The sequence below is a fragment of the Marmota flaviventris genome, chromosome 17 (assembly GCF_047511675.1).
Source record: "Marmota flaviventris isolate mMarFla1 chromosome 17, mMarFla1.hap1, whole genome shotgun sequence".
Classification (NCBI taxonomy): Eukaryota; Metazoa; Chordata; class Mammalia; order Rodentia; family Sciuridae; genus Marmota; species Marmota flaviventris.
Window position 1 is genome coordinate 45,468,136 of NC_092514.1, and position 24,375 is coordinate 45,492,510.

The 24,375-nt window shown below is 54.3% G+C and overlaps 1 protein-coding gene across 6 annotated transcripts in view; it reads right to left on the reverse strand.

The window, feature by feature from the left end:
* The window catches only part of Msi2 (musashi RNA binding protein 2), a 369,627-nt gene that overhangs the window by 26,302 nt on the left and 318,950 nt on the right, over window positions 1-24,375 (reverse strand). For 5 of the 6 annotated variants that reach the window (XM_071602928.1, XM_071602927.1, XM_027950228.2 and 2 more), the window contains exons 10-11: window positions 23,705-23,779; window positions 4,515-4,577 (exon numbers count right to left, since the gene is read on the reverse strand). In XM_071602928.1, coding sequence (XP_071459029.1) covers window positions 4,515-4,577; window positions 23,705-23,779 — 138 coding nt within the window. Of the gene's footprint in view, window positions 1-4,514; window positions 4,578-18,629; window positions 19,991-23,704; window positions 23,780-24,375 lie in introns of those variants that run through there. The other variant, XM_027950229.2, reaches the window with a different exon arrangement.

Here is a 24,375-nt window from a genome sequence, read left to right on the forward strand (position 1 = left end):
TCCTGGGGAGACACAGGGAAACTGCAGGTGGCTCTTTTATGGATGTTCCAAGCCCTCCTCACTTCCCCTTCCCATGAAGCTGTGCCTGTCATCTCCACACTAGGATGCCACTCATCCCACGGGCCTCCCTCACCTTCACCAAACCTAAGAGCCAATGTCAACATCCACCTCTTGTGGATGCATGCCCCATTTGCAGGATGTGAGCTCTCAATCCCTTCCCTACCACGTCTCATGTCCCTCCACCCAGGGAGCAGACCACACAGACATGGCTTCCACCTGGACCTGTATCCCTGAAAGGCTGGGAGGGAGCTCACAAAGAACTCAAGGAGCAGAGGGCCTTCAGGGAGGCTCACTGGTGAACCTAAAGAAACAAGAAAAGATCCGTTGCTCTGTTCAAGAACAGTATGAAGAACACAAGAACAAGGAAGAACTTGGAGACTCCTTCCAACCCTGGTTCCATTCTCTTTCACTGAAGTTGGACCATTCGAAACAGATCTCAGTTGGGAAGGCTACAATTGAGGGTGGTGACCCAGTTCTGGACTGGGGGAGTGGGGAGCGTGAGGGGAGGTGGTGGTGGCTGATGGCGAGAACATGGATCCAAGCCCCTTGGCAACATTGAAAATATGGAGCCCCTTCTCTTCCTGGTCCCCGTGCTATCCTTTGGACGGCTGTGCTAGGCCGAGCCGTTGGAGACCCTGTAATATCAACTCAACAATGCATGTTCTACAACTACAGCTACAGCTACCGGTACATCGACTACAGTGCATGCATTTAGTCAGTCCCACAGATACATACAATCTAAGAACAGGCAGGGAGGTGTGAAATGTTTTACTGGACAACAGGTGTTTTGGAGTTGTAACTAATAAAAAAAAAATCGAAAACGAAATTGTACAAAAAAAGACATTTCTCGAGAGTTGGATATGAGTTTGTTTCTTGAACTGTTTCATCTGAACAAGCAAAAACATGCAAACCAGCTGGTACTAACAGGAAGCTGGACACTGAGAGAGGATTAATAGGTGTGGACAAACCTTCCCGCTGAGCGTGCTCAGAAGAGTGTTTGAGAGGAGGTGTGCAGATCCTAGTGTAAGAGAGGCGGGAAAGTATGCCTCAGAGACACTCTCTCACCGCAGCCCCAACCAAGCAAGAGAAAAGACAACAGAAACATGACTTCTCACACTCACCACCAGCATCGGGAGCTCACGTAACTAGATTGGGATAAACTGGCAAGTATAAAGTACAGTAAGGGGTCCTGGCTGGGGCCGGAGATGGGGTTGGGGGGGCACGCCAGGGGGCTCAGCAGCTCTAAGACTGATATGTGGGCCCACCCATAATGTCACCCTGAAATAAAGTAGTCCGAAAATCTGAACCACTTCCCTCACATTGGGTGGGGGGGGAGTCGTTTACCAAACTGGATTTCGGATTGGGTGGGACATGATGGGGCCACTGGAACTGAATGAATACGATCAAAATAAACAAACAAACTCTTGACTGAGCACAAGAAAAGATGATATTTCAAACTACCAGGTGAAGGTGAAAGAAAAGTGACCACTGATAGTGAAGTTATCTAGGAGTCGGCAGGGACCTCCCTGGTGGGGTCGCCCGAGCCCTGCTCACCTCACGTTCGGGAGGAATTAGGCAAAGGTGGGCAGGTCGGCCCAGAGGAGTGGGCTGAGGTAGGTGCAGAGCTCAGGGCCCCCCGACCTCCTACCCTGACACCACAGCCCTGACAGAGACAAGTTGCCACCCGGAGCCAAAACAAAGCTGCCTCCCACCCCACAGCCCTTCCCGCCTCAGGAAGGGCCCCCAGTAAGTCAGAGTGGAAGGGGGACACAAACCAAAACGGTGGAGCTAGAGAAAAATGAAAAACAGAACAAAACAAAAAGGGCCTTCCGCAGGATGCCCAATCCCTCAACCAAGCCTGAGAGCCCCTGGGGAGCAGAGGCCACACTTGCTACTGTTTGAAGTCACCTGCTAGGTTAGCATGGTACCAAGCTCCAGGCAGGGAGGCAGTCAGTGGACTCTCTCTGAACAGGCACTGAGTTTGTGATGACCTCTCATCATCAGGCCGCTTGCTCAGGAGGCGGAAGGAGCATCCGGGTCCCCTGGGGAGGAGTTGGGATGTGTGGGGCAGGGCCACAGGAGCTGGTGCAGGTGGAACTGGGTCATCAGCATGCAGTGAGCCCTTCGGGACCTGGACTGATGCCACATACCCCAGAGAGTCTGTGTGGCCCCTCTCGATTCATAGCAGAGAGCTTTTGCCACTCACAGGTACGTAACTTGCTAATATGCGAGGCCAGGCCACTTTCCAGAGGCAAGAAGGTGACAGCTCCCCTATAGTCAAAATGTGTTAAAAGAAAGAGAAGGGCAGAGGCCTTTCTTCCCCAGCTTGGTTACCCTGCTCCAGGTCCACAGGTGCGGCTGGAGGCTGGGGTAGGTACCCTGTCTACATACAAGCAGGCCAGCCCAGGTTCTGACCACAGCAGGCAGTCTAGCCACTGCCCAGGGTACGCCCCAAGTCCATAACCCCCAGGCAGTGCTGGGGGCTTCCCCATAGCTTCCTGGGCAAGCCTGCACCGTGGGGGTGGGCATCTCGAGTTGAGGATTTACCCCTTGCACTAACTCAGGCTGGGGTGGGGCAGGTGGTCTGGGAGCACACTCCTGAATACAATTCACTAGCAGTGCAGCGATGAGCATGGCTGACCTTGAACGGCCTGTGGGAGATTGTGCTCCCAATGGAAATGGCTACAAATAAAACACCATTGATCCTGGAAAAAAAAAATGTGTGGTTGGAAATGACCTTGGAGGGTTAGGAGTTAGAGGATGGGTGGGACTCCCGCCTGGCTCTGGGGTCTGTGAGAGGGTGGGGGTGACAGAAGGGGGTACAGATTGTGGGGGAGACCGCTCTCAGACTCACAAAGAACCCCATGCTGCCCTTTAAACTTGCCATGAAGTCAAGGAGAACAGGGTGGGGTGGGGAGAGAGGCAGGGTTAATTTTGGGTTAAAGTTTAGTTTCATAATCCAAGTTACAAAAAAAGAAAGAAACTGAACGAGGAAACAACAACCAACAACACTCAAAAACCTCAAGATGGTTCTTGTTATCTTTCCCCCATCCCAGGCACAGGGAGGACCGAGGCTTTTTTTTTTTTTTAATGATATCAAAAAGCACTCAAGTTTAAAAACCAAACGGAACAGGGAGGCACGATGCAGCTGTGCACCCCGCCCCCGGGGCCCGGGGTTGGGGTGGGGTGGGGGGGACTAAGGGACACTGGCCAGAGGCAGGTGGGGCCTTTGGAGACCTGCTAGGTCAGATGGGAGTGGAGGGTGCCCGGCTCTCTGGACCTGCCTGCCCACTTGCTGCTTGCCAGCTCTCTTACAAATGCGCCTCAGCAGCCCCCCGAGAATTCCTGGGCCCCCTCCAACGAAAGCCCAACGGATGATTCGGGGGAGTGGATCCTTTGTAGCTCCGAGGCAGTGCCAGTTTGCATGGAACGGATTTTTACTGATGTTTTTCTAATGGCCTCACTGTGCCAGTTTCTCATCACCCAGGGTTTGGGTTCTTGGCATTTGCCCTCCAGGCTTTTGACGCTCCATTTCCTGGTCCCCTTGCAGCACCCGTGCCCTGCCCACCCCACCCTCCTCAGAGCCCAGTTACATCCAACTACAGCGCTTCCCCGTGCTCTGGTGCTCTGCCTAGGGAGAGGGGACCGGGAGCCAGCTGCAGACCATGGCTACTCAGTTTAGGGAGGAGCAGGGTGGTGGAGGGAGGCCGGGGACAATGGCTACAAGGGATCCCAGCACAGGGCAGAAGCCCTGGCACCTTAGGAAGGCAGAGGGCACTGGGCAGGGGGACCTCTGGTCTGATCTCATAGAGCCACTGGGAAAGTGTTCCCACATCACTTGCAGGACTCTGGATCTCTTAAAAGGGTTGAATTTAGAGACTGAAGGGTTGAGGCAGAGAAGGCCTCCATTCCCTTGGTGGCTGGGAGCCCAGGGAGCTTGCTGAGAAGAGTCTGGGGGCAGCAGGGCTCCAGCAAACAGCAGCTCCATTCCTTCACCAAGTTCAAGGGTTGGCCCTGCATCGGCCTTCGGGGGACCTGGGGGTTTAGCCAGAGCAGTAAGCCCACTTACTGAGTGCAGCAGGGGCCCAGAGGCCAACCCTGTACCTCTCTGGCTGGGTCAGAGGCCCAAGGAAGCCACAGAGGGTAAAGCCCACAGGTGCCCAGAAGCCAGTCTTTAGGTGAAGGAGGTCCACAGTCAAAAGGAAGCTCAGTTTTCCTTTGCCAAAGGGAGCATAACAGTCTACCTGTGGTGCAGTCTCGTGACTGTGACTGACCCCTGGTGGGAGCTGCCCTGGGTGGCCAGGCTCACCCATGCCTCCCTGTCCCCACCCCCTCCCCGGGCCGTGGTGAGGGGCATGTTGGACAGACGCAGCCACACAGAACCGACAGGGCCTTTACCTTCCCCCTGCACACTGGGCATGCCTGGGAGCCGCCTGTCCCATACACCTTCCTACCTGATCCTCGCGCCGCTGCCACTGCCGCCGCCGCCACTGGTCCGTAAGCTGCTGCCGGGAAGCCTGGAGAGAGGGAGGGGTCAGAGTCAGGAGGCGGCCTGGAAGGGCCCTGGGCAGACCCTCTCACAGGGCTGCCCGACTCCAGCTCGCACCAGGGAAGGGGTTTGTGGGCAGCTCTGGGGGAAAGGGGGATGGGCACAGGTCAGTGGCTCTCAGGCTTCTGGAAGGCACAGCAGTTTTAGGTGTGTTTGATCCTCACTCGCTTCTCAACAAAGAAACTGGTCCTGGAGGGACACAACACCTCAGGAGGAGGAGGAACTTTCTCTTGAGAACCTGGCTGAGCTGCCTACTGGTCCTGCACAGATACTTGGTGACCCCCTAGGGCCTGTCCAGAGCTGGCTGGGCATGGCTGGCCAGCCCGCTGCCTCTTGCAGGGATCCTAGCCATGTGGTCAGCAGAAGCCACAGGCAGGAGGCACTTGGGACAGCCTTTTGACAGAACAGGGACTGTGGCCAGGAGACGGATTAACACCAGCTGTTCTCCAGAGGTTCAGCCACCTTAACTCTAGACTTGTCAAAACTTTATGTCAGCCCCAGACCCGAAGGGTCCCAGGAGACTGTGAACACATGGAACCAGATGTGGGGGCGCACGGGCTCTAGGTGGGATGAGCCCCGTGGCTTTGTTTGATCCCTCTCCATGTTTCACTCTTCCCAGGCAATTATGGGGACTTCGATGTGGCCCTTCTGTCTTGAGCCCCAGGGTCAGATGAAGCTGGCTCTGGAGGATCTCCTTAGGGGGTCTCTGGAGTCCTTATTGGTCAAGGCTCATGTTATCTAAAAACACACTGGGCCACAGGAATAAGTGAGGAGGCCAAGGCGCAGGCCTACAGAATGTCCAGGTGAAGGAAGCAGCAGGCCAGGTCCCCTCCCCTCCGCTCCTTTCTGTCACTAGCTTGTGCACGCACAGCCTTGCACTGGGATAGACAGAGCCACTTCCACACATAAAGACAAACTTCCTCTGCCCTTAAGCAGACACTTGGAGGCCTGACCCCAAGACCCATTTCCAATGGCTGTGGTTTTTTAATGAGGTGCCAGAAGCCAGCCACAAACTCGACAGACAGCCCCCAACAGAGCCACTCGACTTTAGCCACTGCGCCTTTCCAACAGGGGATTTCTACAGGATAAGAGGGAGGAGGACATGCACCATTAAGGGCAGGGAGCAGAAGAGGAAAGAGGAGAAAGAGAGACACCCTCCAAACAGAGTGAACTAGGAGCCCACTAGACTCTAGGACTACTGTCCTAGCTACATGGTACTACTGAGGGGAAAGAAGTTCAAAAGGGAGAGAGCTACTCTAAAAAGGTCAGGCTAAGCTACTTAAAACGTCAATGAAAAGAGACATACTTGCATTTAAATATGGTAATAGGGCTGTTGAAGGGGGAAAAAGAAAGATCCAGGTGAAATAAATGTTCACAGTTGTCCCAGGCTGGGAACAGCTCTCCCAGCTCCCATAAAGACTGTGTGACCCGCCTGGGGGCTGCTCCCTTCCCCAGAGGCAGCAGGAAACCCACGGGGGGAGCCCAGGATGGGACCCTCCTCCCCACACCTAGCCCTCTCCCCACTTCTTCCAGGCAGGATCTGGATTTCTGAGGATGTGGATGCTGATGGAAAATAAGTTAGAAGTCAAATTTTTCTCCTGGTCCCGGGCACCTGCTCGGGGCTCAGGGCACACTGCGGGAGGGAGGTCAAGTTATTCTTCTGCTGTTTCTTACCAGGACCTTGACACAGAACGTCTCCTTAGAAGTAAGAAAAGGTGGTGGTGGCCGGGGAAGGGGGGTGTGGTCAATAAGAAGACTTATTAACAAAGGGCCTATTTTCCAGAGTTGGGCATATTTTGGACAAAAAGTTTAAGGGGAAAAATTAAAAGCCATATTCAATAAAGGAAATCCATCCTCCATAGTCTCAGACAAAGGCTTCTCTTAGACCCTGGGCACCAGATACGGCTGAGAGCTGGAATCTCCTGGGCGAGAAGAGGCGGCAGCAGGTGAAGAGCCACCCTGTCTGCCCCTAGGCAGCACAGCCCGCAGCTCCACGGGTACCACACCGCCCCAGCCCCCTCCTTCTGAGATGCCAGGACCACTGGCCCTGGACCACTACCCCCTGGGAACGGGAACCTCCTAGGGAGAAGACAGTGCCAGCCCAGCATCCTGCACCAAGCCACTCCTCTCCTGCCCTGTTAGGCCATCCAGCCTCACCGGTCACCCTTCGCCCCAGATGTGCTGTCTGACCTGGCAGGTGGATTTATGGGAGACGGGTGAGCACAGATACGGGAATGGTGCGCTAGGTGTGTGTTTGGTGAGGTGTATGTGTGTTTATATGTTGGGTGCGTGTTCTGTATAGCTGAATATATGAGTTTGTGTGTGGGGTGTATGTGGATGTGGGGGTGGGTGTGTGTTGGGGCCCTAGAGGTCAAGATGCAGCATGGTGACTTCACCCTGAAGTGTGATGACAGGCACAGCTGGTCTCCAGGACAAGCCCTTTCTAGGAAGTCCTGGTGGAAATGACGCTCCTGGGTTGGCAGGGCAGCTCCTCACCGGGCAGCCAGGAGAGGGCCCCCCTGGGAGGGGGCGGTCGGGGGAAGACTGCACATGTGCGGAGTGGCAGGGATGGGTTTAGGTAGGTGGCCTGGGAGGGATCAGGGCTTCTAGAGAGGGCAGAGGCACAAGCAAAGCTGTGACAAAGGTCTGTGGCCCATGAGGGTCCACATTCATTGTAGCACCCCATGGCCTAGAGTAGGGAGGACCATCACACTCTGTTGCTGAGACTAGAGTGGGGGTGTGTCCCCATACAACTTCTCTGGCCAAATCCATAATGGGGGCAACTGGGCTGCTCCTCATGGGGCAGGTTAGCACAATAAATAACTAAGCACAGATTAGGAACCAAATAGGTTCAAATTCTGCCTCAGCCATCTACTGTGTGACTCTGGGCAGGTTGCTTAGTCTCTCTGTACTCAGATATGACGATTAGCGCAAGATTAACATATGCAAAATGCTCAGAGGAAAGCCCCCAGCAAATCAGCTTAAACAAGCATTAAGTTGAGGCTTATCAAATCTCTGTTCGGCCACCAGCTCCATCTTCAAGACAGGACTCTTCCCATGGCAGATGCCATGCTCAGATGGCCGTAAGCACACAGGGGCCTGAGTTCCTGACTGGTAGCAGTGGCCTGGAATCCTTCACAATGTCCCAATGTCATAATGTCATTATGGTAGGACTAAATTTCCACAGCTCCACATAAGAGCATGTCTCCTGCTGAGCTCTCCCGATGACAACTGGGCCAGGCAGACCGGCAGGTGTAGACCCAGCAGAGAGGAGGAAAATGTTTTGCTGATCAAATCTCAGAAGGTCTGGAGCCACAGGCTGGCTACCTGCAACTCAGGAATGCAGATGGTTTCCCCTTGTTTGTACCATGCCTGGGTACAAAAGAATGAGGTGCTCGCGGTGGTGGAATTTCAGGCATGGACAGGCTGTCTGGTTAATGGAGTCAGACCCAAAGACCTGTCTTGCTAGCCTGAAGCTCCTCTACCCTGTGAGTGGGATGACAGAAGGTGTCAAAGTCTGGCTGACCCCTGCTTTGCTGTGTGACTTGGACACAGTGCTTCACTTCTCTGGGCCCTGAGCAACTCCTCTCTGCTGCGAGGCGGGTAGGCAAGATGGCCTTTACAGTCCCTTCACCTCAGGCAGGCCTTGCCCAGGTCTGTGTAAGAGGATGACAAGCCTACATCCTGCGGGGCTGGGGGTTATCTGACAAGTGACATCATGAGAGATGTGGCCATCTCACTCAAAGCAAATGACACCCTTTGATGGACTTTATGGAGCTGTGATGTTTTACTGCTGATCAGAAGTCGATAGGCATTTGGGGGTTTCAGGTTCTTTTTTTTTTTTTTTGAGAATTATATGATATAATACTTCTGCTGGGTTTTTTTTATTGCTTCTGTGCACTTGCCGGTTTTTGCCTTACCTAAGCACAGTTATTTTTATATGCATATCTTATTTCGCTTGCTGGGTGACAGACTCTTCTGGGGCAGGGACTCAGTTCCACGTCCCACTGAGGATCCAGCTCAGAGTCTGCCCTCAGAAGACTCTCCCTGACACCAGCTGGTCAGGCCGCACGGATGCAGGGAATGAGTCAGGGCTGGGAGTCACTGCCGCTTGGGTCAAGTGAGGCAGAAGGCAGTACCACCTGCAGGTCTGGAAGCCTCTGCTGCCCCAGCGTGGCCGGCTCAAATCTCCAGGAGTGGCCTGAGGGTGGTCAAGCCAGTGGAAGGTGCTAGGGCTATGGAAATGGGGTGCCCTGTCCTGCAGAGGCACGGATTCTCCCCCGTAAGCTGAGAACACAGGGAACCACCTGGGAGCAGCAGAAATGCTGATGGGGGGGGGGGTCAGGTTACATGGTGCATCTGTGCAATCTGTCACTACCTCCAGATGAGAGAGGAAGGGGCCTCCCGAGGGTACCATGGAGGATCTAATTCCTGCGACCAGTTTCCTCTGAGAGTCAGGGCAGAGGTCCCCATTCAGGGTCCCAGTCCTGCCTGGAAGATCTTCAACAACCCAGAAGCCCTGACCCCGCCTAAAGGACAGAATCAGGGGGGACCCAGGTCTTTCAAGGCCTTTCTGATGCCAGTGCAGGCAGAGAACCTCTGGCTGTGAGCACGCTCTGGGGGACTTGACTTCACACGAACACTGTCATCTTGCGGGGGATTATTAGGTCATGAGGCTTTCTCTTTGTCTCCTCTATGCTTTTTGGTATGACAAGACACTGGTCTGGGGGCGGGGGCACTGCCTGGGGTCTGGTTCTGACTCAGTCAATACTTATTTCCCCTGACTTGAGATGAGTCCATAGACCCCTCGGTGCCCCTCTCAGAAAGAGGGGGTGAGAGAATTTTGTGGCTCCTTATGGCTCCTAGAGATGTGATTTTGAGAGCAATCTTTAAAAAAGTCCATTACAAACAATTTTTCTTATGCTGTGCTTGCTGAAAACACTCTCCGCCCCCTTCCTCCGGCACGCCCAGCATCTCCCACCAGCAATTTCTATAGATGGTTCAGACATTCTTGGCTAAATCTAATGTTGCTTCACTGAATCCAAACACTAAAAAATAAGCAACCAAAAGAAGAAACTGTCACCCAGAATGTGGGAAACATGTCCTACAAGAGTTTGGAAACACTACCATCTGTCAATCTGGCTGGCCCAGGATGCTCCCTCCTCCTGGGCAGGCCTGCTCGGGGTGCAGGGCTAGTTCTTTTATGGGAAACGTACAGTTCTGACTTCTGAGCAGAGAAAGGGGGATGGTGGCTCTCATTGGGTGAGGCTGGAAGAAAGCGGGGTGACACATTTTTGGAGTAGGAGGATCCGGGGATTCCCATCGGAACAGAGGGTCTAAAGAAGAGGCAAAATTGATCACTAAAGGGGCACATTTACCTGATCAATGTAATGTTTTGCTTTGATGCAAATGGATGTACATCCATTTGAAAAATAACAAAACAAGCCCTGAGTTCTTCACATTCGAAATAGGAATCTGACTCAGACACACCTTTCTAGGAGTGAGCCCAGCTTCTACAGAGGGTACCAACAGCATCACCCTGTGAAGACCCCTGGGCAGGGAGAGGGTGTGGGTTGCTGCTTGGGTCAAGGGGAACATGGTGAAGAGAACATGGTCTAGGGATGCCTCATCCTCAGCCCTTGGTTACAGCCAAGAAAGAGAGTCATTTAGAACCTGGCAACTGGTTCTAAATGACAACTGGCAACTGGAGAGGGTTTTGGGGGTTGGCAAATGGAAAGGCACGGGTGAGGATGGCGGCTTGGGACTGGCTGGTTCCGGATCCTCCCTGTTATCTATAGGAAGAGAGAGGCCTTGCGGTCCACAGACCTAAGGTGTTGGTACTTAACACAGAGGGAAAGCTGGGCACAGTGACACACACCTCAAATCCCAGTGACTCAGGAGGCTGAGGCAGGTGGGTTGCAAGTTTGAGGCCAGCCTCAGCAATTTACTGAGGCCCTAAGCAACTTAGTGAGACCCTGTCTCAAAATAAAAAGTAAAAATAAAAAGGGCTGGGGATGTGGCTCAGGGGTTAAGTGCCCTGGGGTTAGGGTTAGGGGCTCCAACTGTGGGACGGGGTGGGGGCAGGGTCCCAGAACCAGGCTGCACACAAACTGGCTCCTGGCTAATAAGCTGGGCCTTGGGTGAAAGGGGCTGTGGCTTGTGTGCCAGGAAGGTGGGAGACCTGTGCCTTGGAGTCCTTGGCTATCCCAAGGGTTGCTTGAAAATGGAGTTTTCTGGCAGCCACCAGAAAACTCAGCACTCAGAAACAGGAGGCTCCTCGGCCCTCAGGGACAGGAGGCTACTCGGCCCTCAGGTGGCTTTTCCAACTAACTCCCTTCTCTAAGATGGAGGGGGCGGGAGGAGAGGGAACAGGGGCATTCCCACAGCTGATCCAGCTCCAAGTTCTCCCCATTCCATTCCACTCAGTTGAAAGCATCACAGAGCTGGGCCTTGTGACACATGACCAAGACACAGAGCCTTCAAATTCTCTCTGGCTATGACCTACAGAGTTGAGGGCAGAGGACTGGTCCTTGGCTCTGAGAGAGGACCTAGCATCACCCAGTCTCATTCATCCTCCGCCTGATCACCAGGGCCTTGGGGATGAGTGAGGCCTGAGGCCCAGTCTCAGGACCAGCCTTGGTCCTGGGAGTGCCCGCTCATTGCAAGGGCTCCTGGCCCTACTCTGCTCAGTGTGGTTCTCTCTCCAGCAGGACGTCAAGGGTGAGGGTGGCCACATGGAGGTCACTCCCAAACCGGCCCTCCCTGCCCTCTGCCTGTCACCTTTAGCTCTAGGCTGGCCCAGGAGCACCTACAGTGCAAACCTCTGCCTTATCTTTGAGACCAAAACCTTCAAAGTGAAGGGATTTCAGACTGCAGTTTCTACGCAGGTGTCAGCAGACTATTTGGAGACATTTTTTTTACCCCTACCTCACATTCCCCTACCTGACCTTTCATAAAAACATCAATTTCTGATTTAGAGATATTCTCCCAACTACTACCAATGGGTGTCAAGGACAAATCACAGCTGTGACCGCTCCCCCTCTAGAGCACACTATTCAAGTGGTGGGTACACGGTTTCCCAATTTCAAATGCCAAATCGCCAAAGGCAAAATCTTGCTCGCCCCGAGGGTTTCTCACCAAGTCACTTCCACCCTCAAATCCCACGTGCCTGCTGCTTCCTCCTCTGCTGCATTCCACACAGACTCACCCCCAGCTGCATGCCCACTCCAGCCCAGGCTCCCACCTCTGCCTCCAGAACAGCAAACGCTCAAGTCCTGAGCACCCAGCACGGCCGGCAAAAAAACCCCAGGCGTCCATCTTGGCCCCATCCTGGGAGAGTGAGTCAAGAACCCTGGCAAGCTCAAGGTCCCTCTCCTGGGAGATGGAGACCCTCCACCAGTGTCCCCGAGCCTCATGTTTCAGGAGCTGACAGATCACCCATGTGCTGAGCACTGGTTCTTCTGCAGGGGACCTCAGGGTGGCCAGGGAGTCAGGGGTCAGTGCCAGTGGTGGGGAGGGCCCAGGGAGAGGGGGCAGGGCAGCAGCTATTTGCAACTAGTACAGAAAAACTTAAAAATTTTCAGAGCCAGCAGTCTTATGACCACCCACCTACCAGCTCTTGTTGAAAGGGTGAATGGAAGATGGGCCTCCTCTGGGCCTTCATCTCCTCACCTTGAAATAAAGGACTTGGCCTTAAACGTGAGACAGCAACCAGGACACTCAGAATAGTACCAGCGCCACCACGGAGTGAGTCCTATGGTGAGAAGTTTCCTGCACCGCCTCACTCCCAGAGCTCGCCAACCCTCCAACAGATACAGGGCTCCCGCCCAGGCCAGTTAAGGAGACAGTAGCCAACGGTGCTAAAATCCCATCTCCCACACTTCCTCCCGTGAGACCCGAGACCAGGTACTTATTGCCCCTCTCTGCCGCCTTTTCCCTCCTTCCTAAAGCCTCCAGGATTCAGGGAGATGAGGGCGTTAGGCTCTCGGCACAAGTAAAATTATTTTTGTTCCTATTATTATTGTTATTATTGCCCAAGGTAATAGCAGTGGAGCTGGGAATCCCAGAGAAATCCCTTCTGTGCTTCCTATTCTAAAATCCTATTAATTTGCACGACATCTGGGCTTTGTGAGTGATAAGGGCAGTCTTATCTCAAGTGCAAACTAACCTTGGTGGGATCACGTAAGGATAGGAGGCAAGGGTCTTAAGGGCTCAGGGAGGGCCTGGCTAGGGTGGCCAGAGCCCATTGCTAGCCCCGGCCAGCCTGTCAGCTGGGTTAACGGTCTCCACCGCCCTCTAGCCCCGACATGCTGTCTTCCCAAATATCCTCCAGTGAGGCTGGGGTTAGAGGAGTCTTTCTGGGCCCTTCCATCAAGTAGAATCCTGTTTGCTCCTTTGCACCTAATAAGTGACCTATGAGCCTATAAAGGCAGAGACTCATCTTCATTCATCACTGTGCTGTGGTGAGTGCTTAGTAACCCTGTGCTGAACAAATAAGGGAAGGGTGGGTGGAGGGAGGCAGGCTTTGGACAGATGTGAGGGGCTGGGGAGAAGGTGCTTTCTCCTGTTCCTAGTCTTACTTGAACTGTAGCCTGTCCGAGCTGGTCCCTGAGGTCAGAAGCCTGGAGAGGCCTGAGCAGGTATCACCAAGAGAGCTGCAGGGCTGATTCAGACCTTCCCTGCAAAACCAGGGTGCCCCTGGGCCAGCCAAACACCTTCTCTCTCCACGGGAGAAGCACAGGCTATATTTATCTCTCCCTCCAGGATTGAGCAGGTCTGGGCAAGGCTTCCCACCTCAAAGAAGGCAGCTCCGGCCAGCTGGCACCCAGAGCCAGGGCCTGTCATCAGTATTGATAAAGTCCAGTTAGGGAGCACTCTCCTATGACAAGGGCGAGGTCAGCGTCCCTGCCTTGCCAAGTGTCTCCATGAGGCTCGGGTCTTATTTGGCTTCCCAATGCCAGTCTGTTGTCTTGCTGTCTTGGTCAAGGTACAAGGACAGTATCTGCCCAGGTGAGGGCCATAAGATCAAGAGAAGTAGGAATGTGAGGGGGGGAGGACATGCAGTACCTTCATGACTTTGCATCTGCAGGTCTAGGGAGACCTGGAATAGCCTTCCCTCACCTTCTGCCTGCTGAACTTATACTTTGGAGGACCCTCAGGATCGAGATTAGCATCTTTATAAAAGAGACCCCCAGAGAGCTCACTAGTGGCTTCCACCAGAGAAAATGGCCAGCTGTGGACCAGGAAGTGGCCCTCACTGGACACTGACTCTGTTGGTGCCCTGACTGTTTTGCAGACTTCCCAGACTCCAAAACTGCGAGGGACATATTTCTGTTGTTTATAAGCCACTGGTCTATGGAACTCTGCCACAGCAGCCTGGATGGACTAAGACTTTGCGGCCCACTGAAAGCTGTCCTGGCACAGCCGGGGCATCCTCTCAGCACTCACTGCTTGTGCACTGCTGCCATCGTGCTGGTCAAACTAAGGGGACACCAGGCCACTCATGGAATGCTCCTCAGGCTCTGAATCCTTGCTCCCTCGCTCAGTGTCCCTGAACCCTCCTGGAAGGCCCTGCTTGAGACAAGTGCTGCTGATTGTCTGCACTGTGACTCTTGCTCTGACTGTAGGGACAGAGAGCAGAGGGGGTGACTCAGGCAGCTAGGGTCTCAGGGGCAGGGGACCCAAGCTGACCTGGACTCGGTGGAAAAGTGTCTGAGCAGGACTCTTCGTCCTGGGCAGCAGGGAGCCTTTGCCTCCTGCTCAGCCTTAACGATTCTGAAGGCAGAAGCTGTCCCCTGCCTCAAGCCAGGCACCGCTATCTGCCCAGAATTTCATACTCTGAGTAATTGATGGGTTTCGTTGTTTTGTTTTTAAGCTGCAGGCTTTCACTTGCTTTTGCTGATGGAAATGAAAACTGAAGGCTTGAAGAAAGGTGATTAAGTTCCTGCTGGCAGATTTAATGGGGACTTTGAGGCTGGTCGTGCAGACACCTAAGAAGGTATGGGGAGCTGCAGACAGTGGGGGAGACGGGATCTGGCCAGTCCTGGGTCTCAGCCTGAGGGGCGGAAGCCCCACCCACGGCCTCCTCTGTCTCTCTACTCCTGGTGCAGGGCAAGGATCAACAGCCCTGTTAGACAGATGGGGAGACTGAGGCCCAGAGGCGACCTTACTCTCCAGCAAGCTCACAGCGAGGGCAAGAAGTCTGTTTCCCAGCTTCCCCCTGGAGAACGCTGAGCTCTAGGCTCTGCCACAGGGAGCTGAGCGCTCACTTAGTCACATCCCCTCACTTATTGCAGAAGAGCTTCAAGAGGCACAGAAAGCTGATCGCAAGTGAAACCTGCAATTCCTGTCGATTCCGATGGCTCCAATTCATTTCTGCAAACAGTTATTAAGTGCCTATTAGGCACTGTGCTCCACTTTCATCTGGGAATAGAGTCAACTCCTGATTTTCCACGCCGAGGGAGGAACGCGGAGACGGGGCACATCCACAGAGCCCCCACCTCCTCAGCAAGCCTCCAGCCAGGCCCGGCTGGATTTGGGGTGTGCTGCTGAATTTTACTTCTCCATCTTCTTCTACAGCAGCAGAGGGGCCTCCTTGACTGAGCTCGCCTTTAATATTCAAATGAGAGGATAAGTCCCCAGCACACACAGGGCCAGGTGGTGCAGGAGGGAGCTGGGAGGGGACACTGGCTTGGGATTTAAAACAGGGTGGAAGGGGTGCACAGATTAGAGGGCTGGGATGCGACAGATGTGTGGGGTGAGGGAGGCCCTCCGACAGGGGAGCACTTCTGTTTACAGTGCCGTAGCATCTGGGGGGTACTCGTAGGCCTGAGTCCCCGATACAACAGAACACCTGCAAAGCCAGCCTGAAATTTCAAGGTTGCTCCCCAGGTGGTGAGAACCCAGCCAGCCACTGCTCACTGAGCAGAGAGGGAGTGGGGCAGAGCCTGAGGGTCCACCACACTTGGGGTCCAACAGAATTCCCACCAAGGGCACTTCTGGGGTGGTGGCTGAGGAAAGGGCTCCTTACAAACAGAAGTGGGAGGAGAGTCACGGAGCATGGCCCTAGAGGCAGGAGGGCCAAGAGAGAACACAGGAGGCCAGGAGAGGTCTCACCTCTCCTGAGCAGGGGCAGATCACAGGGGTCTCTGCCACTCTAGGAGGCTGGAGGAAGAGGAGGAAGGAAGGGCCCAGGAGTCACTCCCCACAGTGGCCCAGATGACCACATCCTGGTAGAATCCCAGGTCTCTGGCGTGGCAGGCATTAGCACTTCTGCACATGTTGCCAAATGTCATCACCTGGGCAGCAGACAGGGCTCAGAAGAGCTGATCCAGCATACGGCCTGCTGCCGCGGCCAAGGCTCCTGAGCCATCCTGACCACTGACCTCTTGTGTGGCTTCCCACATTCAAGCAGGGCCCCTTGAGACACCCTGGGCCATGAAGCCTTGGTCTTTGCTCAAAGACCAGATCACTCAACCCAAGTGTACCAGGCAGCAGCCTGTCCTGAATATGGGCTAGAGGGGCCCCGCCCCTGCAGAGGGACGGGATGTCCTGGAGCGATGGCACCTCCCCTCAGACCACGGTTCTCCATGGAAACACTGGGTGGCTGTCTTCTTCTTGGAGTTACTGAAAGTCGGCCAACACAAGGAACGGCCACTAGATGGGAATAAGGAAGACAAAATAGATGCAGCCGGGCCCCAAGTCCTGAGGCAGTGGCTAACTGGTGTTCCTTATCCCCGCCCTCCTCTGCTGAGCCAGGACTCGCCTGCACCACTTGGTAGCCAGTGCTCTGGGAAGCCATCGGGAAGCCAGACCCCATCAGCCCACGGCTACACCTGACACCAGGCCTGCCTTCCGTCGCTGAAGTGGCAGGGGCATGTGCTGGCATTTCCAGAACCAGAGCCCAGGCCAAGCAGGCTGGAGAAAGGTCTCCCTACCTGGGACTGCATGGCCCCTGCTGCGGGCACAGTGTCTTAGGAGGAGGCCCTGGGCCAGGAGATGCTGGCCGGGCTCTCCTGGCTGCCCCGAGTCCTCTGTTGCTGAGGCCACACAGCTAGCTGTTGAGACTTCTTTGCAGTCAGGGCTACATTAACCCTGCTGTCCCCAGCAGAGGTGGGAAATCCCAAAGGGCCACTAGCCAGCCTAAGGCAGGGACAGGAATGGGGCCAAGTGAGGGTGAAGTGGAGCGGAGAGGAGGCAGGGGTGCGGACAGAGGGACATTCTGTCCATAACCCTAACCCTAACCCAAACCTAGGTTAGGTCCCCCCTAGAAGCTTCTTCACTGCCCCTGCCTCTCCACATCCTCCGGCTCAGTTTGGAGGTCTGACAAGATCCCCCCTCTCCAGGTGCTCCTCGTGCTTCGCCTCAGGGACCCACTGACTTCCTGAGCCCAACAGGAGACCCAACTCGCTCCTACTTTACACCCTGCCTCCTCCAAGACTCTCCGGTAGCTCCCAGTACCCAGCATGCTCACAATCCCTCAACCTGCAGTACGTCCTCTCTTGGGACACATTGTAGCAGAGACTGTCCCCTAGGTCCTGTTCCACTCTTCTTCCCCAATATCAGAGTTTTCTGTTTTTAGTGAGGTACACTGTTACCTGGAATGGAGACATTTTGGACACTTTCTTGCAGCTAAACTGGCCACACGACTAAGCTCTGAGCAGAAGGATCTAAGTAGAATGTCAGGCATGAGCTTTAAGATGTATTATTAAAGGAAAGAGGGACACTCCTAAGGGAAGAGTATGTGATTGGCTGGAGATTGAACAGCCTCCTTAGACCAGGAGGTGGAGTCTTACGCTGAAGAGGGTAGAATGACAAGAAACAAAAAGAACGAGGACCCCAATACTGTGCAGCCACATCCTGACTCCTTTTACACAGGAAAGAGAAACAAATTCTTATTTTGTTTAAGCTATAATTATTACTTATTACTTTTGTCTTTTCCTTGCTTCCTTCCTAAAGCTATCTGATTTGATGTCCAGGCATATCATTTCTCTGCCTGGGATATACCTCTTTCCCTTCTTTACCAGCCAATTCAAGCCAAATTTTCAAGACCCACTTCTTACATCACCATCTCTAGGGGGCCACTGGATAAGGAGACAGCCTTTGTCTCCTGAATATCACGAAGAACTTTTCTTTCTCTAGCGGAGCACCTGCCCCATGATGCCTGGTCCTCTCTCCCTTAGTTGCACCGTGAGCATTTTGAAGGAGTGGGCCAGATACCAGGTTCCTAATCTAGTGCTTGATAGTGAAAGGGGAGGGCGGGGTGAGGAATGCCAGGGGATAGGGTGTGCAGAAGTCCCAGCCACTCTCTGGCTTTACCTGGGGATCCTGGACCACGCCGCCCTTCACTGCTGAGCAGGCCCAGGGAGCATCATCAGGGAGAAAAGGACATTCTCTTCTCCTCTCTCTCATACATACACACAATCCCTTAATTTTAACAACCTAACTAACCAGGCAATTTCTTTATCTCAGGCCTTAAAAAGTTATGCAACTTGCTCAAAGTCATCTGGCTCCTAAATGGCCAAGTGCAACCTGGAAACGAGCCTTCGACCTTCATGTCCAGCAACATTCCACACTGTCACCACAGGTGTCTCCTCCAGCCTGCACCGCTCCAGGCACTTAGGAAAGCAAGCGACCTGCACCCCCACATGCAGGCCCCCGTGCACAAGCACGTGCATGAGTGCACACACACACCTGGTGCACAGATGTGAGGGGCTCCAGATGTTCCAGTGGCGTTTTCATTTGGGGGTGAAGTGATGGCAGAGGAAGGGGCATGGGGCGGGACCATGCAGCTGGTGCATTCAGAAGCTCAGCCACTCTGCTCAAGGGCGGATCACCCTGAGCAGGAGAGCTCTGGGCTCTTGAGGACCAGGGCGCAGGGAGGGCTGGGAGCAGGCAGCAGCCAGGGGGAGTGGACATGCACTGGGCTGGGCTGTCGGTGGTACTGGTTATTGAGTGCATTCACCTCCCCCAGAGCGAGAACAGGACACTGTCAGGCTAAGAGACGGCAGCACACAGCATGTCCATGGTAAACAATTTATTTTTCTACCTCAGTTGCTTACAGGGGAGAAAAAATAAAACGTCATTAGGGAGCAGCACAGATGAACTATTTACAGAGATGGAAGAAAATTCACAATGGCTGTGAGGCCACTGTGAGGCCAGCACATGAGGACAAGTTCACCAAAGCAAAGCAATTCATAGCAAACCAAAATAAGGAGCGGGGTAGGGGGAGATCCACACAGATAAAAAAAAAATACTCATGAAAAAGCCCGGGGGAAAAAATAAAACGAAACTAACCAATTTTTACATCAAGCATCTTTAATGACATGAGCCAAATGCACATGCTGGCTCTCAAGGACACAGACAGGCACAGGTATGGATTCGCTCACATCAGATGCACCAAATGGAAGCGCACGGGTCACTTCTCACAAACTAGGAGCACAAAGGGGTGACTCTTGAGGGTCCAGCCGAGCTGTATGCCCTCAGCCCAAGAGAGAGGGTGTGTATCAGAGGGGGGATGTGGGGGGGGCTCAGGATCACGGGAAAAGATCCTTCTGGGGGTGACCATCAGGGGTACCAGCCCTGAGATGCGGCCTGATTAGGGTGGGCCCTCAGTGCCCTGGCTTGTCCTAGCCCAGTGGTGCCACCAGGGGAGGCAGGGAGGTGCCACTAGGAGACTGAAGAGAAGCAACCCAGTGTGCACTGGCACCCACATGCCCGACACAGAGCCAGGGCAACCCTACTGTCTCTTCTCAAAGACGGATGCTTCTTACGGTGACAGCCACTGAGAGACTGGCCACCAAACAAGGAAGACACTCAGACAAGCTGTTACAGTTGCTCTTCCGGATTACATTTCTTGCACGTTTTCAGAGAGGGGTCTGTGTGTGCGCTCACTGCCACGCCCACCAGAGAACACAGATGCTCCGAGTCACACAGCCACAGCCCTCTGGGCCTCCCCATGAAATGTCCCAACAAGCCTGCTTTGTCATTATTTTAAACACTTGACACCTTCTTCCTGGATCCCCCGAGGAGTCTCTATGAAGTTTGTGAGAAGTTCCCTTGGCCCCATTACATTCTGGGGAGCTGGGGGTGGGGTTGGTCACAATGCATACAGGGGCAAACGGGAGGGGATTGGAGAAGTTAAAAAAAAAAACTGTGAAGGAACAAGGTCTTTTCTAAGAATTAAATTACAGGAAAAAGAATATTCATTCAAACAATAGGCAGCAGGGACATAGAGTCTCAGTCAGTGGGCACTAGCAGCAGCAGGGGTGGCCCAGGCCCGGACTGTGTCCTCTCTCTAGAAATGGTGGCAAACCCCAATTTGCTATGCCTCTCTTAAGAGCTAGTTGATAAAAATAATGTCTTGTGAAATCGGCAAATAGTCTGCAAAGTGAAATAAGAACAGAAATTAACAGATTAAACTGAAATGAGAAGCCCGGATGGGCAAAATGAGAGGAGGCCCAGGGGACCACTGATCACACTCCTCACAATTCAGACTGCACACCGATCCTGAGGCTGCCGGGATGGACACCTTGCATGGGAAGAAGAGACACTGCCGAGTGACCGGTCGACACCCAGCCTTTCCACAAGAGAACGACTCCCCACTCAAATAAAGGCATCTAGCACTGGCCCCCTTGGAACACCCTATTTGTTCTCAGAGTCCTGAAGCTGGGCACAGGTGTGGCCTGGGACGATGTGTTGCAAGGAGTGACATGTGGACCCCCCAACCAGAGGAGACGGACATTTGGAGCCGGTGAATACAGGTAAAAAGGAAGGTGCTTTGTAAAAGGATTAACTGCATCTTCCTAAATGCTCACTGGTGTGAGTGACAGCAGAGGGCGGAGGCCACAGCAGCCCGGGGACCTGGGTGGGTTTGCTTTCCTTTCTCTTCACTAGCTGCCTCCCGTGGCCCTGCCAGGATGAAGGGGCTTGGGGGCGTGGTGTCCACACACAGCATTAAGGCAGGGCTGGAGGTGGGAATTGGGCACACAGTGAGGATACTGAGAAGACCACAGAGAAAATGGTTTGGTGGTGACGCAGCAGCTGAGCAATGTCACAAAGTCACAGGATTCCTGGGGCACGGGGACAGGTCAACAGAATCCACCAGAAAGGGTTAGGCTGGGCTGCTCCAGTTCTGGTCCCTGCTTTGCACCGTGCCACGGAGGCCAGAGGTGAGAGAGGGAGGTCAGAACATTCCAGAGTTTTCTTAATCCAGCTGCTAAGGAAGGGGTCAGAGGGAGCAAGTACCCACCAAGCTCTTGACCGCAGCAGCACAGGGGCTGCCCCTAGGCTGGGGGGCTAGTGTGGATCTGCTTGGGGAGGACACCTGGGACTTTTAGCAGAGCCAGTGCTCTACAAGGGGCAGCTCCTGTAGGGTGGGAGCTGGGAGTGGGAAACCGGCCTGGCTCTCCACCAAGAGTGGGGGTGGCTCAGTTCAACCACGGGGGGCCCCTGGGCCACCACTTCCCTGGTCAAGGCCACTCACACCCTCACCCTCCCTGGAAGCAGGTAGCTCACACTTGTGGCCACTGGGGGCCCTTTTCTGGTTATTAGGCTAAGAGAAGGGTGTGAATGGGAAGGATGGAGACATGGAAAGCTGAGCAGTTGAGAGGGAACGGCTCCCCACAGCAGGTCAGGATGGTGTGGTGGTGATGCAGCAGCTGAGCAATGTCACAAAGTCATGTCCACCTGCATGTCCACCTCCAGTCCCATTCAGACCCAGCCAGTGCTTTTAGCTCAGGAGCTGGAACAGTGTGAGCACTGGGAGCATCACCCACTCGACCCCCAGCTCCAAGGCCTTCTTCACTTTTGGTGAAGGGCTGGGCGCTCAGGGAGGCCCACTGCATCCGCCCACCTTCAGTCTGGCCACTCTTGTGTGCCTGTCTGTCTGGGGAAGAACCAGGGATGGAGGTCATGGAGACAGTTGCTTGCCAGGTTTTCTGAAGCTGCCTCATGGAGTCCCCAAGAGTAGCCTCTCAGATGAGCCAGGGGCCTTAGCATGGGGTCCACTTTGTTGTTTCCCAAATGATTTCACACTAAGTTCTCCTGATTCTGCCCTCTTGGGACCAGGAGCACACTAAGGGGCAAGGGCTACCCGACTGTGAAGAGAGGCAGGCTGTGTCAAGAGCACAGATCAGGATGGCACTCCCAGGGAGCCGAGCTGGGGGAGGCTGGGCAGGTTTGTGTGGACAGCATGCCAGCATCGGAACCACCTCTTCTGTTAAGATCTGGAACAGTACTGTCCTGCAGAACTTTCTGTGATGATGGGAATGTTTTCCAATCCATACCATGGGTAGCCACTGGCCACATGTGGCTACTGGGTAACTGGAATATGGCCAGTGTGGTTGAGGAACTGAATTTGGCTTAGTTTAAATCTCAATTTCAGTGGCTGATGTTTCCATTGTGGGCAAACAGATGTGAGAGAGATGGTGGAGTGTGGGCGCACTGCCTGGCTTCAAGTCCTGGCCCTGCCTCTGGCTTGCAGGGACCCTGCTGGACAGGGTTTGCTATCTCCCTGTGCCTCAGCGTCCCCACCTGCAGGGGAAAACCTAACAACAGTGCTGCCTGAGCCTGGCTCCTCTCCTGGCGGTGCCTCTGGGCCGTGCCCCTCTTTACTGAAGGCCCTCAGCCCCTGGTCACGCAGAAGGTCTCTGCTATAGGGAGGCTACAGGGAAGGCCTCCTCCGGGAGGCCAAGGATTCTTGCTAAGGGTCCCTCCCAGACGGGGAAACTCCCTTGGCCCCAGGGGACACCTCAGGGAGCCAACCCACTTACACACCTGACCCCAGACCTCCTGCTGCTCTAGCCCTCTCCTGGCCTGTGACCCGCACAGTTGGAGGCCTCCACAGGCCCAAAGACCCCTCTCAACCCTTTGTTCACAGAGAAGTGAAGTGAGGCCCAGAGAAGCTGAATGACCTGCCACTGACACCAGGCTAGTTGGTGTCACAGCCAGGACAAGTGCCTGGGCTTCCATTCTGGGTTGGAGTGTGTGGCTCCAAGTGTCCTAAATGCCTCCATCCTCAGCCCCTCTCCCCACCCACAAGTGTGGGCTGAGGGCAACCCCCTCCCCAGTGGCGCTCTGCCCTCCTGCCCGTCAGCCTCAGAGCAGCCCACCCAGGTCACATCTCTGCTCCCTTTGTCCCCTGTTGCGCTTGGAGCCTGATGCTCCCAGGTGGCCAAGTCAAGGCAAGGCGACAAGCCCGGAGTGAAACTCCCCCAGATGTCCAGTTCCTGGGTGGCACCTCCCCTTCAACAGAGAGCCCACAGAGGACAAGACTGTGCCGAGCTCCTCTACACTCCTCAGCTGACCTCCTCCCTTACACCCTCAGGAACCCCGATATACTCTCATCTAGACCCTGAGACTGGGGAAGGTGGGCTCATTTCTGCAGGGAAAAACAAAGCCCCATAAGATATCACTTCTTCAGCATCCTCCCGATCCCCTCCCCATTGACCATGCCCCCCCAGGCTGGCCCCAGGCCTGCCAGCTACCTCAAGCCACAGCAGCCCAGATGTGTGAATGGGCATCACCGTGCACCCTGCCTCCAGCTTTTGATGCCCACAGAGAGGAAAGGGGACTCCACCTAGCCCCACCCAGGATGGACAGCAGGCCCTAACCCCAGCAGAACAACACCAACATACTCCAGAAGGCTCCGGAGCCTCGGTGGCCAGAGCCAAGCTGGGGGAGAAGAGGGGGAAGGAAGGAAGGGTGGGAGACGTCAGACCTCAGGCACGTGGATGCAGGGACTGGGAGCAGGCAACAGGGTGTGGGAGTGAAAGAAAATCCTGGGCCTGGAGTTCAGTACCCAGGGAGAAGAGACCCGAACAGGCTTCAGATGAAGGAGCAAGGGGAGTTTGGTCTCTTCCTTTCCATTTAAAAGCTGTTATTCTCAAATACCCAGCACCAATGAAGCACTCCAGTTCATCAGAAATTCTGAGGCCCCTTGACCCTGGACTCCAGTGAACTCAGAAGTCAATACACATAGGGCATCTCTTCAATGGAGGCACGTATGTGTCATGTTCTTTTAGGATTCTCCTTCCTCCTCCCAAAATGCAGCCCACCTCCCAAGTTTCCAACACCCCGGGCACCCAAGTAACTCACCTGGGAACTGATAGCCATAGCTAGGAGCAAATCCGGGGTAGCCTCGGCCATAGGTTGCCACAAAGTTGGGATAACCTTGAACACAGAAAGAGCGAGCTGTTAGTTGCCTCCGAGCTGGGTACATTCCCAGGGTGGATGGTCATAAGGAACAGCCTGAGTTATTTTCCTTCGCGGAATGATTTGTCTCTGGGGAGGTCTTTACCCAGGACCTGGGCCACCTCTCTCCTGTGGCTGGGGGTGCTGCTGTCGGCCTGCTGGTAATTAACCCATATTTGGGCAGCCAGGCTTCCCAAAGCCCATGCACTTTCTCCAACCTGCAGAGTAAATGTCATACATTAGCACCAAACATGGGGCCTGCGCCTGGCTCTGACATTTGGAGAGCTTACCCTCAATGTACTTTACTTTAAAAGCTGTTGACAGTAGGAGATTAAAGTCCTTGTAATGCCTCTTCCCAGGGTAGTGGACAGCAGGGCCAGCACCAAACAGGTCACGGGTACCCAGGGGTCACAGTTTAGTGAATAAACTTCGAGATCAACCCTGTGCTTGTGGAAAATGCTGGGCTTAATGAGCCCTGGCCTGGGGGAGGGAGGGGCCCAGAGACCCACTTAACCAGCTTGGACATTCCACCGTGGCATCAGTGTCTTTGAGAGCGCCTTGAGAAGGGGGGTTGG